Below are 14,048 nucleotides of genomic sequence, written 5' to 3'. Positions count from 1 at the left end.
AACTTCCGGTTTTCTAAAGTTTTACATTGCTTTATTAAATGAAATAATTAATCAAGAAACAAATTAATCACGCAAATAGAAAACGATGTTTCAAAGAAGCTGTCTGTAAGTACGTGTTCAAAAAAGTGGTGCAACATACGTTATAAAATTGACCCTGCCTTTCAAATATTTTTCGCTAATGGAGTGAGCAATCGCGCGTTTATTCGAGTTTATTTTTTCAACAGAATAGTTGTAATCGATTATTGCTTTTGCTCTGTTACAAGGCTTGTTTAACGTTAGAAACACATGAAAGTAATAATCTAATGAAGCAGTAACTGCATTTGCGATAGTTTCATTTGTTCGAACACATGCTGAACACAAACACCCAATTTCAATCTGCGATAAGATAACACGTGCTTGCTAAAGCTATTCACACATTTTTATGCGGCGAATACTGCGCGACCGACGACAGAAAGTTTCTAAATAATTAGCTGGCTATAGTGACACTTTGGGTCATAAGTGCGTTCATTTATACGAGCCATGAAAAGCAGTAAACGTGACGTTATAGGTTGCTTATACGACTAATTCTGAGTGATGGACAATTTTGCCGATTGACTGCTACACTTCTTGCATGACGCGAAGTTAGAAGTTGCTTTAGTGTGTTTAGTTTGTTGATTGATTGATTTGTTGGGTTTAACGTCCCAAAACCACCATTTGATTATGAGAGACGCCGTAGTGGAGGACTCCGAAAATTTTGACCACCTGGGGTTCTTTAACGTGCACCCAAATCTGAGTACACGGGCCTACAACATTTCCGCCTCCATCGGAAATGCAGCCGCCGCAGCCGGGAATCGAACCCGCGACCTGCGGGTCAGCAGCCGAGTACCTTAGCCACTAGACCACCGCGGCGGGGCTGTTTAGTTTGTTCAGTTTGTTCATCATAGGGCTTGCGGTAAAATCTACGAACGCCCGTCAATAAAAGGAAAGTAGCAACTAAGAAACAATTCACACTATAAAAAAAGATGAAAAAAAAAACGTTATCTCTATTTTCACTTGTGGTGACAATCGCTACACGTTCTGATCATAAATATTTGGAATAACTGCACGGTAATTTCCAGACATTTACCATGAGCTTGTCTGATAATTGCTAGAGTATACTTTGTCTTTTTAGTTCACGGCTCGTTTCTCTAAGGCACGGAGATCGTAAAACTTTAAGATTAAATCATCTGATTTGTTCGTTTTGTGTATTCTATTTTTGAGTCTTCTTGCTTGTGAGAAGCCATGGATTCTCTTTCTTTTGTTTTTTCACCCTACAGATGATGCAGCCGAATTTAGGGGGAGAGTCAAAGACACTGAAAATAACATTAAAGAAAAGAAGAGACCTGCATTACACGATACACGATACAGAGAAGCCGAGGAACAGAAACCGTGTTAAATGTAAAAGAAAAAAAGGTAGACATTTGAGGTTCACATTCAAGAGCACAACGCGATAGCCTCATCTTTCCCTCTTCGCATCGCCTTCTCAATTGTTAGCCGCGCTTCGCTTTCTTGCGGACACCTAAACCATGACAGAGGGGCATGGTTTAGGTGTCCACAGGGATGGGCGTGAATGTCTATCCGAGTAACATTGGCTGTTTCAAACTATTTTAGATTGCCTAGCCAAAGTGAAATCGCGAAGTGCTCACTACGCCATAACTCGTGCTTCTGCGAAACAGTGAAGACTTGTGAAGTAACCACAACTTGTTGGCGAGGTAACATCCGAACCTGCGCAACTGCTCTCTTTGTTGATGTTTTTGCTGATGAAGATGGTTTATACGCCTGATTGCTTTGTAATGGCTGGGCCTTCAACACTTTTTTACCATTAAATTTACTTGTGTCTCTCTCAAATTGTCGCGAACGGAGAACGCTTATTTCTCCCTTACAGTAAAGGACACCAACTCCACAATTTCTGCGAAACAAAATATTCAACGCTATCATGGTAAAGAAGCAAGAATAAAAATTACTCGAATGGCACCACTCAACGGCAGGTATTAATCACTTGAATAATTAAGCAATCTTCCGTGTCACGTTTACGAAGAAAATTGGGGGGGGGGGGGTTGTTGGACGCAATCATGTCACAAATTTATTCTGCTATTTGGTCACGCAGAACAGGTTCCACCTGTCGTCATGTGCAGTATAGCCTGAAGTGCCTGAATATGTTGAATGGTGTCTTCATTGCATTTGAAACGCTTGGCTTTTTTGTGATGTTTTCCGCTTGACGGAGAACATCGAAGTTGCTTGATGTGCTGAAAATTACTAAAATTATATAAATAAAAAACTGTGGTGCGAACTGAAAAATTATTTAGAAACAAGAAAGACGCAGTAGGTTTTCATTACTAAGAAATTCTAAAGTTGTTTAATGCTTGTATACATAGACAGAAAAAAAATTATAGCATATCTATGGAGTGAATGATTATGAGTGAACTGAAGCGTCCGTATGTGCCTCCATTGGTTCGTCCATCAGTGCTTCCGTCCGTCCGTCCATCCATGCTTCCGTCCGTCTGTCTATCTGTACTTCCATCGATCCATGCTTCCGTCCATCCATGCTTCCATCCGTCTGTCCATGCTTCCATCCGTCCATGCATCCATCCGTCTTTCCGTCCGTGCATTTATCCGTCCATGCGTCCGTCCATCCGTTCATCCATGCCTCTATCCGTCCGTGGATGCTGCCGTTCGTCTGTCCGTGCTTCCGTTCATCTGTCTGTCCAGACGTCCGTCCGTCTGTCCATGCTTGCGCTCGTCTCTCCGCCCGTGCTTACGTCCATCTGACTCCGTCTGTCTGTCTTTTGGTCTGTCCATCCGTCCGTCTATCCGTTTGTCTGTGTTCGTTCTTCATCTGTCTGTCTGTATGTATGTCCATCCATCCGTCCATTTGCCTGTCCGTCTGTCTGTCCATCCATCTGTCGCCTGTCTGTACGTCCATCAGTACGTATGTCTGTCCGTCAGTTCATCTAATCAACACTCCAAGTACCACCATCACACTAGTTTTCATCATATATTCATCACGTACAAGTACCGCCATACAGCGGACATTCCAAGAACTGAAACTAGAGGGGGCTACTATGTACATGAGACGCACGACCAACGCCTTAAGGAGCTTCGCCCCTAAAAAAAAGCTATTGATGCTGGGAACGCTGGAGTCAGACCGACACACATACACCGCAAAACCTAGTTACATAATTCGATGAGAGATTGCTTAATTATCCTGGTATAAGTAGTACATGTCACATTCTACAGCAGTCAGGCGCAGAGTGAGTCAGTAATGCGAACGCCCACAACGCGCCTTGTCTGTCGTGCCTGGGAATTGAGCGAGTAATGTCCACAACGCGCCTTGTCTGTCGTGCCTAGGAATTTAGCGAGTAATGGGCCCCCATAAGCTAGTGCCCGTTAAAGAGCCAGCCAAGCGAAACAAAAGGGCTCGCTGCGCGAAGAAGGGGGAAACACACGCACACAAAAGAATACATTGGACAAGCACCTTAAGCTGCGAGGTCTTGTTCTTTGTGTCGCGCATATCTTCACGATTACTTTGTGCTTGTTGAGAAATGAAGATAGAGCCAGTAGAAAGCTGTCTGCTTGAATTGACAGCGCGGTGATTAAGGAATTGAACGGGAGCGCACGGGGCTTCTAAGACAGCGGCGGTGCATGTAGATTAGCAGCGACGTTGCGCGTCCGTAGCAAGGTGCGAGAAAAAAAAAGTGAAGGAGGGCTGTCAGTTCGTTAAATACGGTGAAGCCAGTGAGCTAAATGCTTCCGAAGTGCTCTTCAAAGCTTTGCAGGCGAGTCAGAAGCCACCAGCACCGTGCAGAGCGGGGATAAAGAGCGCCGGGGGAGGTGCGAGAAAGGAAGCTGATGTGCTCGATCGATGAATGCGTACATGAACAATCGGGCCGCCTATTAGAGGCGCACCAAAGGGCATCCGGTGGACACAAAGCAGAGAGATAACAACAGGAGCGGAAAGCTAAGAGGCTGTCGCGGCTATAACACAAGTCGTTCATTTTTCTTCCACGTGCTTCCCCCCTATTCCCGATAGCCTAGCGTATAATTGAACAACAACATGTAGGCGGGTCACGATCGGCTTCCAAGAATAAAAAGGAAGAGACGGGGGGGGGGGGGGGGGACAAAACGTGAAAGCCGAAGGGAGAGACGTCACTGCCATAAATCCCGGCCTCTGTTTTCCTTGGAGCTTCGGCGCCGCATTCGGTCAGCTTAATTCCGTATTGGGACTCCGCCACCGCTTGTTTCTTCTCTGTCTTTTTCATTTTATTTTTCCGCCACTGACTTGGACCGGCCGACGTATTTTTCCGACCATTTCAGTCGCTTAATTTGTTCAAACGCTGAGCCGTGATCCCGAGATTTTGTAGACTCCGCGGAAAAATAAAAGAGAAGGGTTTCGGTCCTTTTCTTTTATTCGAGAGTAAATGTGTTCCACCGCTCGCAGTCTTTATTTGATGCTTTGAAAACAGTTAGATACGCTCTTTATTTTCTCGCTACATGGTATAGAAAAAGCGCGCCGGCGTATTTCCTTTTCCTTTTGCCAGATCCCGAAAGAGGAAAGAGAAAGAGCACGGGACTTGAACGCTTTTTGTGTAAGACACGGCGCACACTGCCCATAACTCTTCGAGCGCTACACGCCGAGCCCGCTGTCTTCCTTTCTGCCGTCATTTATTTTCTTCACCATTTCGCCCCCTTTTTTCTCTACGAATGGGCCAACCTGCCAGCTTATTAATCGGCTCACCGCCTGCGATTTCGTAAAAAACAAGCTATGAAGCGCGAACATTACGAATTTTTTTACAGCTTCAGGCTTAGTAGATTACCACTTTTGAAAACTGAGGCCCAATATTCAGACTAACACTGCATCCATTTCCTGAAACAAATCCTTATTTTGATAGTCTTGAACTCACGTGAAACGTTGACCACACCTATAACATATTTCGCTCTGTGTAGATAACAAAGCAGTAAAGGTGGTCAGTTGTATCTCCTTCAAAGTAAAGTCATCAAGTAAATGTTGTGTATAAATAATGGCTAATCGATCTTGAAGAAATATTTGACCTGAGAATTACGAGCATTGCTTACGTACCCTATTCTGGTAACTACAATTAAGTGTAACATAATGAACCCATCATTTGTTTCTTATCAAGCACAACTTTTGGAAGCTTCCAGAGCTAATAATGACGTCTGAACAGTTGGTGAGAAAAAAAAAAAGACGAGTTAGAACTCTGTTTAAGAGGAAAATCAAGCGACGTAGCAATGATTGCTTTTGCCGCCGTCCGAAGCTTGCCAGCGAAACTGTATACGAGTGAAGGCTGTAGGCGGCATGAGATGAAGTCTTTGCGATGCCCTTTGTGTAGCCCACTTTTACGATTAATAATCTAGTCACTGATGGCGAATTGCGTGTACATACAGTCCGCGAGAATGGCAGCAGCGAATCTTGTTGCAGCAGCCAGCCAGTTTATAGGGGCGGATTGCTGTGGTGAGCCCACGTAAGTCTCCACTGAACATGCAGAGAACAAAGACTCCACTGAAACACCAAAGTGCGATAACTGCATTGGGCTATATATTTCCTCCTCCTGGTTTTGTCGTAAACTTTACCGAGCTGTGTTAGCATCGACCTATACCAGGTAAGAGTAGTGGTACCAACTGCAGGCACGTATATATGAAACGCAGACAAATAAATAAATCATGCATACGAAGATTTCTGCAGCCTGCGAACAATATAAAAACCCACAGTGAGCGACAACATCTCTCAACGCTTACTCTGTCTCTCTGGCGGCACATTCCTAGCAGATTAAAGACACACATTTCGTTGACCACGGGGTCAAACTAACGCGAGTCTTACACATTATGCACTCACAATCATGCGTCACTGGCCCCTGCTTTTATATTTTCCCGCCATTTGTGAAAACTAAATGCACAACCTTCGAGTTATCCCTCCATACATTTATTACAAGCAGAGTTTCTGCCGTCTAACGGAACAGTTCCTATTCACTTAGGGTTACTCTCGTTAGATATTGAGAGAGGAGCGGCGAGCTGCGGACAGTGTTTAAGTATATATAACATCGCTGAGAGCTAGCGCGTGCTGTTATTATTACCTAGCGACACGTCTGACCGGGGTTTTTCTGTCAATATTGAGTGCTCAGTGTCCATCCTCAACACTCGACGGCTACATACACATTGATGGGGTCTCGCACTCACAGGCAACGTCTTTATACAAAACATGAAAGCGGCCAAGGCGGTATTCTAGTAGTGCAGAAGCGCAAGGTTGCCGCAAGGGGCGGGTAACCGACTGGAACAAGTTCACAGGTAGCCACGATAGTTCTGAGAAAATACCTCACGGCAAGTATTCAGAAGACTTACAATGAATTTCTTCTAAAATTAGCTTATGTTGATGTCATGCCGGTCCCCATACTATGCTGGGCTCGAGGGCAAGCTCAACACCGTGTATACGAATGCAACACGAAGTGCATTTTGGGCAAAACCACTTCCTGCAAGCTCAAGCAGACCGATGGCTCAGCATTATTATTGAGGATGTCTCGCAGCGGAATTAGTGAAGAAGAGTCGCGTTTTCAGCTTCCCTTCCGACCGAGTTTGTTACACTTGTGCCTCGCTGGCTATGTCGAAACGCATTGTGAAGGAGTCGCTGCAAACAGCGCCATAAGGACAATTCAAATGGCAAGCAGCGACTTTTCACTGTGCTCATCTTGGGCATTTGCTGGTATTTAACCAATTTTCAACTGCTGAAGACAAGCTTATTACAGGGAAGACTAAAGAAAACGGCAAAAAAGTAAAAGAAAAGTTATCACAGCCACAAAAAGAGCTTTTCTTCATGACAACACGCCCTAACTAAGTTCAAAAGCAGTAACTATCAGAACCCACCACACCTGTTGCAAGCGGCCTTTGTAGTTAAAATGCGTTAACAAAAAAACCACGTGTTTTGCCATGAGCATTGTAAAACTAGGAAAGAAAAAAACAATGCATTCGTGCACCTTCTCTTTTTTGTGGCGCGATTATATTCTCGTTTATAAATTTAATTTGACTTTTATACTATTTATAACAGTGTTCGTAATTCACATCTTTGCTTCCGTATTTCTAATGACTGTAAACAACGTAGGTTTAACTTATATGTCCAGAAGTGGGCCCTGCAATGCCTAGAAAGTATAAACGCGCGGCTAATAATTTTGTGTTCTTTGTAGTCCCATTAGGTGACTTTCACTCAATAACTTCATGCCACCGATGCATATTTGCTATACCAATCTAATGGGTATTTTGTGTACATTCCGCTTTATTTCCCGCTGCTGCACACTGCACTTTCTTTCTAAAAAGGTAAAAGTTACGATGAGGAGGTGTGAATGCATTGTTTACATGATCCTTCAAGATATGGTGCGTGGCGTCTCTCATAATCATATGGTAGTTTTGGGACGTTAAACCCCCCCTATCAATCAAGATATGTTGCGTGCGTTGTCGCAAGTGAACAACGAACACATAGCGATAAAATATCCGCACGTTCACATCAAAGTGTGATTGTCAGTACTATATAAAAGTATTATTTATCATCCTTTTACTCCGTAAGTACAGGCCAACTTTAATTCATTTTCATGTTTCTCTTGTCCCACCACTTGTTAAAATGTTGAAACATTTTTAACATTATGCTGTTCATCGTCAGTAGCAGTACGAATGTGACAGGCAACTATAAGGCCGTCCCTAGACAATGGCAGTTGTGGAAGATTGCGGGGAACCATCACGTGAGTGTCATATATGGCCCTTAAAATTTGCCACGTTCGTTTCTCAAGCTTTGTTATCGCCCCGTTACACTATGTTCAGCGCAAACCGCACCTACAATGTTTTAGAAGCTTCGAGGCTGTAGTAGATCGTTTTGTTAAGATTATGCCCATCTCGTGAACATTACAGATTTTTCTGGAACCTACGTCACCGCTAGCGATAACGCTTGAATATTCGATGGCAAGAGTATAAATGCCGACACGCTTCGCCGCTTGTCAGTTGATCAACGGCCAACACTCTGTTCGCCGCTATCAGTGCCAGTGTCTCGCTGTAATCTTACTTTCCTTTTAGGTGGTCACATGTTCAGCCAAATAAATAGATTATTTTTTATAGAACTGTCTGCTCCCCTTCGTCGACGTCACAACCCCGTGGCAATATATTATATGCGGCCATATGTGAGTACCTATATCAGCGTACATGTTTACCGTTTGTCATTCGGGTCTTATATAGGGCCTCATTTGGCGCAGTGTCCATATATGTCATCAAATATGCCATATACGAGATGGTTGCACCATATATGACATCAATGAGCCATATTTGGTGGGGCACTGGCATATGTGTATTCAGCTACACTGCTTCCGACGGATTTCACTGCGTTTCACCTCCATCAAAATGGGGCCATGGCAGCCAAAGAACAAGAATGCTTACTACGTGCATTGAAACTTGGAGTTTTTCCATGTGCCGGTCAGAGTACCACACCACGCTACTAGTAAATTGCGCGTCTATTCGCGAAATTCATTATTTGATTTTCACACTCACCTCCTGGCGTCTCACAAGTGAGTCGTAGCTCATCGCCTTCGTAGTAAGGTCCGACTATATCCTTCTTAGTTCTTCCTTTAGCGTCCCGGATAATTGGAGGCTTCAGTGGCCCTGCACAAGAGTGAACAAAAAAATTCTATTGGCAATAAATTGTTTACTAGAACCCACGCAAAAGAAACTAATTTATAATTAGCGAGGTTAGCCAAATCATGAATCTGTTACTTGAGACACGAATTGTGATAATTTAATGCTCCTCTACAGCAGCCACAATTCTATAACGGCCCATTTAAATGTGTAATTTACATAATTTTTTTGGAAGCTGGAAGGCAAACATACAATGCATTTTTGGCAAGTTATTTTTGCCATTGGCCACCAATATTTGTCAGTGTAAGCCAACATACCGGTAACACACCACTTCTTTTATGCTTTTCAACACTACTGTATTTATTTCGCTCCCGCGCCTTCTGTTTTTCTGTCTTGACGAAAAAAAGCTTGACACACCAGTTTCTTGGCATTCGAAGAGTACGGAGTGGTATAAAGCACGCTCCACAGTCCCATTTCGATGGCGCTGAAAGTTCATATTTATGCTATGGTAGTACACGTGGGTCATGTTAAGCTGCGACTCGCCGCATTCGCCAATAAGTCCGAACTTTTTCTCATTATAGGCCATTTACCTAAAAAGCAAAGGCGACGAAAAAAACATTTCTCCGTTCCCGTTCTTTGCGCTAGAGGGAAGCGGTGCACCGAGAGCAGGACGCATAAGCGTGTCTCTCGGAAGAACACGTGCCTTTGTGCTCTTTCTCACGTCACTCAGTACAAGAAACCACTTGCCAGCACCATCTTTCCAGTGTTATCTGTTACAATGGGCATAAAAGCCTCCACGGGTGCTTCGCAAGACCAAATTCCCTTGTTACCAGCCGTGACCAAGCAAACCGAAGATCAGATTTCACCAAATCTTTTCTTAGAAATGTATTTGTTGATTGAGCAGCAGCCACGTGCTGAAAGAAGTTGCTTTGAGGTCCAGGTTCGAATTTTTGTATTTTCTTTGAACAACAGTGACAAGACGTGAGCTTACAAATAGGCTTCGACCTAGTGATCTTAGAAACTCGTCTGTGAAATCGGAACACTTCGACAGAAAAGCTTTGTTCTTATTTAGGTGACCAGGAGCTGTATTTTTTAATATTTTGAATGTCTGCTTTCAATTCTGCAGTCCAAAGGTGGCTGTTAAAATGCAAGTGGCGTTAACATTTAACGATGCACGTGCACTAATATCACAATGTAGGTTACCTGTGTTCTGGTGACTGCGAAACCCTAATGCAATGCATTGAACAGCAGTGAATTTCAGATGCGAAGATTTTATGGTTCAATTCAATCCAGTGTACTTGTGGCGTGACTGCCATTATTACCCATCTCCTACCCTCTCTCTCCTCCCCTACGCTCCCCTTCTCTCCCCTCACAACGCCAATGCGGGCAGCGTCCCATAGTCTACACTCGCTCCCCCTTCTCTCTCTTCTAGACATCCCTCCCCGGTGCATTTCCACATCCAGTGCGCATTCGCAACCTCACCTCTTTCTCTTCTAAACTCCCCACTCTCTCACCTCAAAACACCGGCGTCGACAGCGTCTGTTACCAAGTTTCTTGATTGAAAAGGGTGGCTGCTCATGCTACACAACCGTTCACTTGCCACCCCATATATATATAGGCACTGTATTTCCACCTCCAAGGTGGTACCAGTGGAATAGTTCTCCTGTGCTTTATTGAACACTAAAAATTCGCAGTGATCGCGTTAACTAAAAGCAGCCTGCGTGTCTATATGTCCAATCGGCGTCTTGTGTTTCTTATTGACCATTAGGAACGATTGGCATGTTCCAGTATGAAACACCGGTCCATCACTGCGCGCTTTGTGCCTCCCCAGGTCTCTCTCCTGCTCAACGCCGCAATGAGTGCCAGCGTCAACAGCGTCGCCAGTGTAAGCATTACCATCCGCTGTTTTGCATCTACACATGATTTCGTTTAGCGGGAAATGGGGCCATTTTTAATCGCGCACTCACTGCGATTTTTATCGCACTGACTTTAGATGTCTGTTCGAAGAGGCCTTCATCTTATTTATCATCTTCATGATGGCTGTTACATCGAGCCACCTATTTGTGTTCTGATGAGGAAATAGAGTGAACTCTCACGTGAGTCAACTTGAAGGGACGGAGAAACAAATAGACCTCTCCCTGTTTGTAAACAGTGTGACGTCACTGTGGGTACCCCACCCACGATACCCTCCCTCAGAGCAGGTGCTGGTTGGCAAGAAAGTTCCGCCGGCGAAATCTTTCTGCATAGCACAGCTGCGTGTCTGCATTCCTTCGACAGAAACTTCTACATTGCTATGTTCTAATTTCACAACTTTTGAAAGAAGGTGTTAGACGAAGGGTCACTACTCATACAGTGTGGAAATTCGCTCAACGTAGGTGGATGGATGGAAAAACTTTAATTTAAAGTACTGACAGACGGGACTATAGCACGCAGTGGGCTTCACCCACGTACATGACACCCATAAAAAATCTTATTTTTTTTCGAAAGCGAACGCTCCTGAAAGCACACAGTGAATGCACTTTGAGAAATATTTGCATAACATGGATGTAGCTTATTCAATTTCCATCGTGGCATGTGCAATGCAGTTTAAAACGAGGCACAGCATTGGCGGCAGCGAGTTTATGAGCTGCTGTGCGTGACGTCACGAATAAGATTCTCACTCAATGCGTAAAAGTCTGATCAGGGATCAATGAAAAAAAAAAGAAACACTTTTTGCTGTGTGTTAGGCGGACGTTAACAGATCCTCGTGAATATTAAAGTGACATTCTGCCGGAGCGTTTCTCAATGACCCAGTCAAAATTCATGTGATGTAAAACCTGGCAAGTAAATTATATATGATATTATATGGCACAGTTACTTTGCTGCAGTTACACCTATAACGTGTTTTCGTACCAATATTGCTGCTTTAGACCTGATACACAAATTTATAATGCGCATTGTCACTTGATAAGCATCGAGCCGTAAAAGTACAAAGTAGATAAGAAACGAAAATCTCGACTGTTTTCATTAACACGTATCAGCTATCTGATAATACGTGTTATAGCCGTGGTGACGCGTATATGCAGATTCGGCAACACTATAAATAAATGCCGCATACGAGATGTACCCACTCGCAGATGATCGCGTGAAATGCATTTATACCTTCAGTAAAATGTCAGATCGTAAAGTTCCGTCGGCAACCGGTTACTGCAACCGGCCCACAACGAGTACCAGCGTTTTCGCACAGGACGCATCACGTTATTCGCACTGCACACACCACGCACAATATTCCCAGTTTCACCGTCCGTAAAGGTGAACTAATATTGTCGATGCCTTTCAACGCACACTACACGCCGCAGTCAATACTGGGTAATTCCACAAGAGGTCGACACGGGTCCAAAAGTTGATATTTTAGATTTTATTAAGCATTTTATATTTCGTGCACCTCTCACCAGGTAGCCCGAAAGTCAACTTCGTTTAATGATTAAGGGCATAACTTACGAGAGAAAGCATATCAAACTTCACCAACACGGAGGCACTAATTTCGTCACCTGTCATTTTCGAAAATTGCAGATGCTGTAGAAAGACAAATACTTCTGTTTCAAGGAAGATATTTTTTACCTGAAATGCATGTCTAATGAAGAATGAATTCATGCGGTTTCAAGTTTGTAGACTTTAAGAAAATAGCTTTTAAAAATGTCTAATTTTGCAACAGTTTAAAATAAGTTACGTATTCCCCCCCCTTTTTTTTTCTCCGAAAGGAATGCAAGCAGCATTTTCAAACCTGACGCGTTTTAAGGATATAGTGTGTTGATTAGGTACATAAATTTTTGCAGCCGTAGGGCAAATGAAAATTTTTGTATATTGCCTCAAAATTCTCATACTGGCAAAAGTGTGTTCCACTGAAATTTGAATAATAAAACACCCCATCTTCGATTTTTCCTAAAGTCTCGTAAATAGACAGCCCAAGGCCATCATACAGTAATATAGAAAAACATGTTGCATTATTTTGTTTTTAGCGACAATATTCGTGGTACAAATCAGAGCTTTTCTAGAATGCGCTGATAAATTGGAAATCTAGAAATCGGAACGGAAAAGCGGCAATAAGCTTTAAACGCGAGTAAACGTGACCGCATTTGGTGAAGAAAGGCTGTTTTAGCAGATAGGAGTAACTGTTTTGAACACGGTATTCTACAGTATCTGAATTCACTCTTATACGTAGAGCACTGGGACTTCTAATACGTGGTGCCTCTCCATTACTGACACACAGATGGAGCTGCTGTGACGGCCATGTGTTTGCAACACGTTGGGTAAGAGAATGAAATGTTGAATGAGTTCATAAACGATTCATAACAAATTTTTATCATTTGGGGCACGAAGACTGCCGCATTAGACTGAAGAACACGCTTTAGGGCATGTTGGCATCCGTCGTCTGCTCTACAGTTGAATTGCTGTGCGCCGCATCTCGGAGGCAACGCTTTAGATCTTATGGTTCAAACTAGGGACAAATATTACGCCTCCCGTAATTTTATCGACAAAAACATTGTGAAATTCATTTTAACGTACTATACTTCAGTTTTGCATTCGCACTGTGGATACTTGTGCGCAAGTATCCACAGTTCAAGTATCCACAAGTATCCACAGTGCAAGTATCCGCAAGTATCCACAGAAGCTATCGCTTCTAAGATAAACGAATTTTCGGCATGGTTATTATGAGTTGTAGCACCAGCGTACCCCCGAGACGGTTTTGTCATGACAACTCGGACTTCACGTCTGGAACAACGTTTTTGAAACCTGGCTCCGCCATTTCTACGTTCTTCTTTACGTTCCAAACGAACACTTCAAATGATTTCCAAGAGTGATAGTTCTGCGCAGGTACTGAAGCGCACACATGGCTCATTTTCGTCAGCCATACGGCCGCTTTGTCTTGGTGATGCTACATGCTGTTGCGACTGTGGGACCAGCAGGTCTCATTTTGATAGCGGGTCCCCGTCGTAGGACCCATCGTCCAACAAGTCAGATGAGGCGCTTGCGGGATCGACAAATATTTATTTAGATGGTTAGGAAGAGAAATAAGAGCTCGTTCAAGAACTGTATACCTAAACTTATACAAAATGTATTCCGCGCAAATAACGCCATGCTGCAAACCCAGGACATACTGTCCGCATCGTCAGCCAACACGGCGCTCGATGGTCTCATCGCTCCACTCAGGAAGACGGGGAAAGCCACCACATAATGCACGTGAAGAGTGAACAGTGTACTAATTGTTGCCAAAATAAAGGTCCAAACACACAACACCAACGCTTTGCACATTGAGCGATTGTTGCGAATGGCCAAGTATTGATTAATAATCAGCCAAGAGCTGACGGTACCTCAATGAATTCTGTGGGTGTATTTTGTGACGCACTTGAACTTGGACCAATATGTAATTA

General features: G+C 43.6%; 1 protein-coding gene across 1 annotated transcript in view; it reads right to left on the bottom strand.

Moving 5' to 3' along the window:
• Positions 1–14,048, bottom strand: part of LOC142775671 (synaptogenesis protein syg-2-like) — a 459,706-nt gene that overhangs the window by 104,045 nt on the left and 341,613 nt on the right. Inside the window, exon 3 of the mRNA XM_075877312.1 lies at positions 8,554–8,664. Coding sequence (XP_075733427.1) covers positions 8,554–8,664 — 111 coding nt within the window. The remainder of the gene's footprint in view (positions 1–8,553; positions 8,665–14,048) is intronic.

The sequence above is a fragment of the Rhipicephalus microplus genome, chromosome X (assembly GCF_043290135.1).
Source record: "Rhipicephalus microplus isolate Deutch F79 chromosome X, USDA_Rmic, whole genome shotgun sequence".
In the NCBI taxonomy this organism is placed as follows: domain Eukaryota; kingdom Metazoa; phylum Arthropoda; class Arachnida; order Ixodida; family Ixodidae; genus Rhipicephalus; species Rhipicephalus microplus.
The sequence above is the reverse complement of the archived record's forward strand: the minus strand, read 5'-3'. Positions and strand labels throughout refer to the sequence as shown.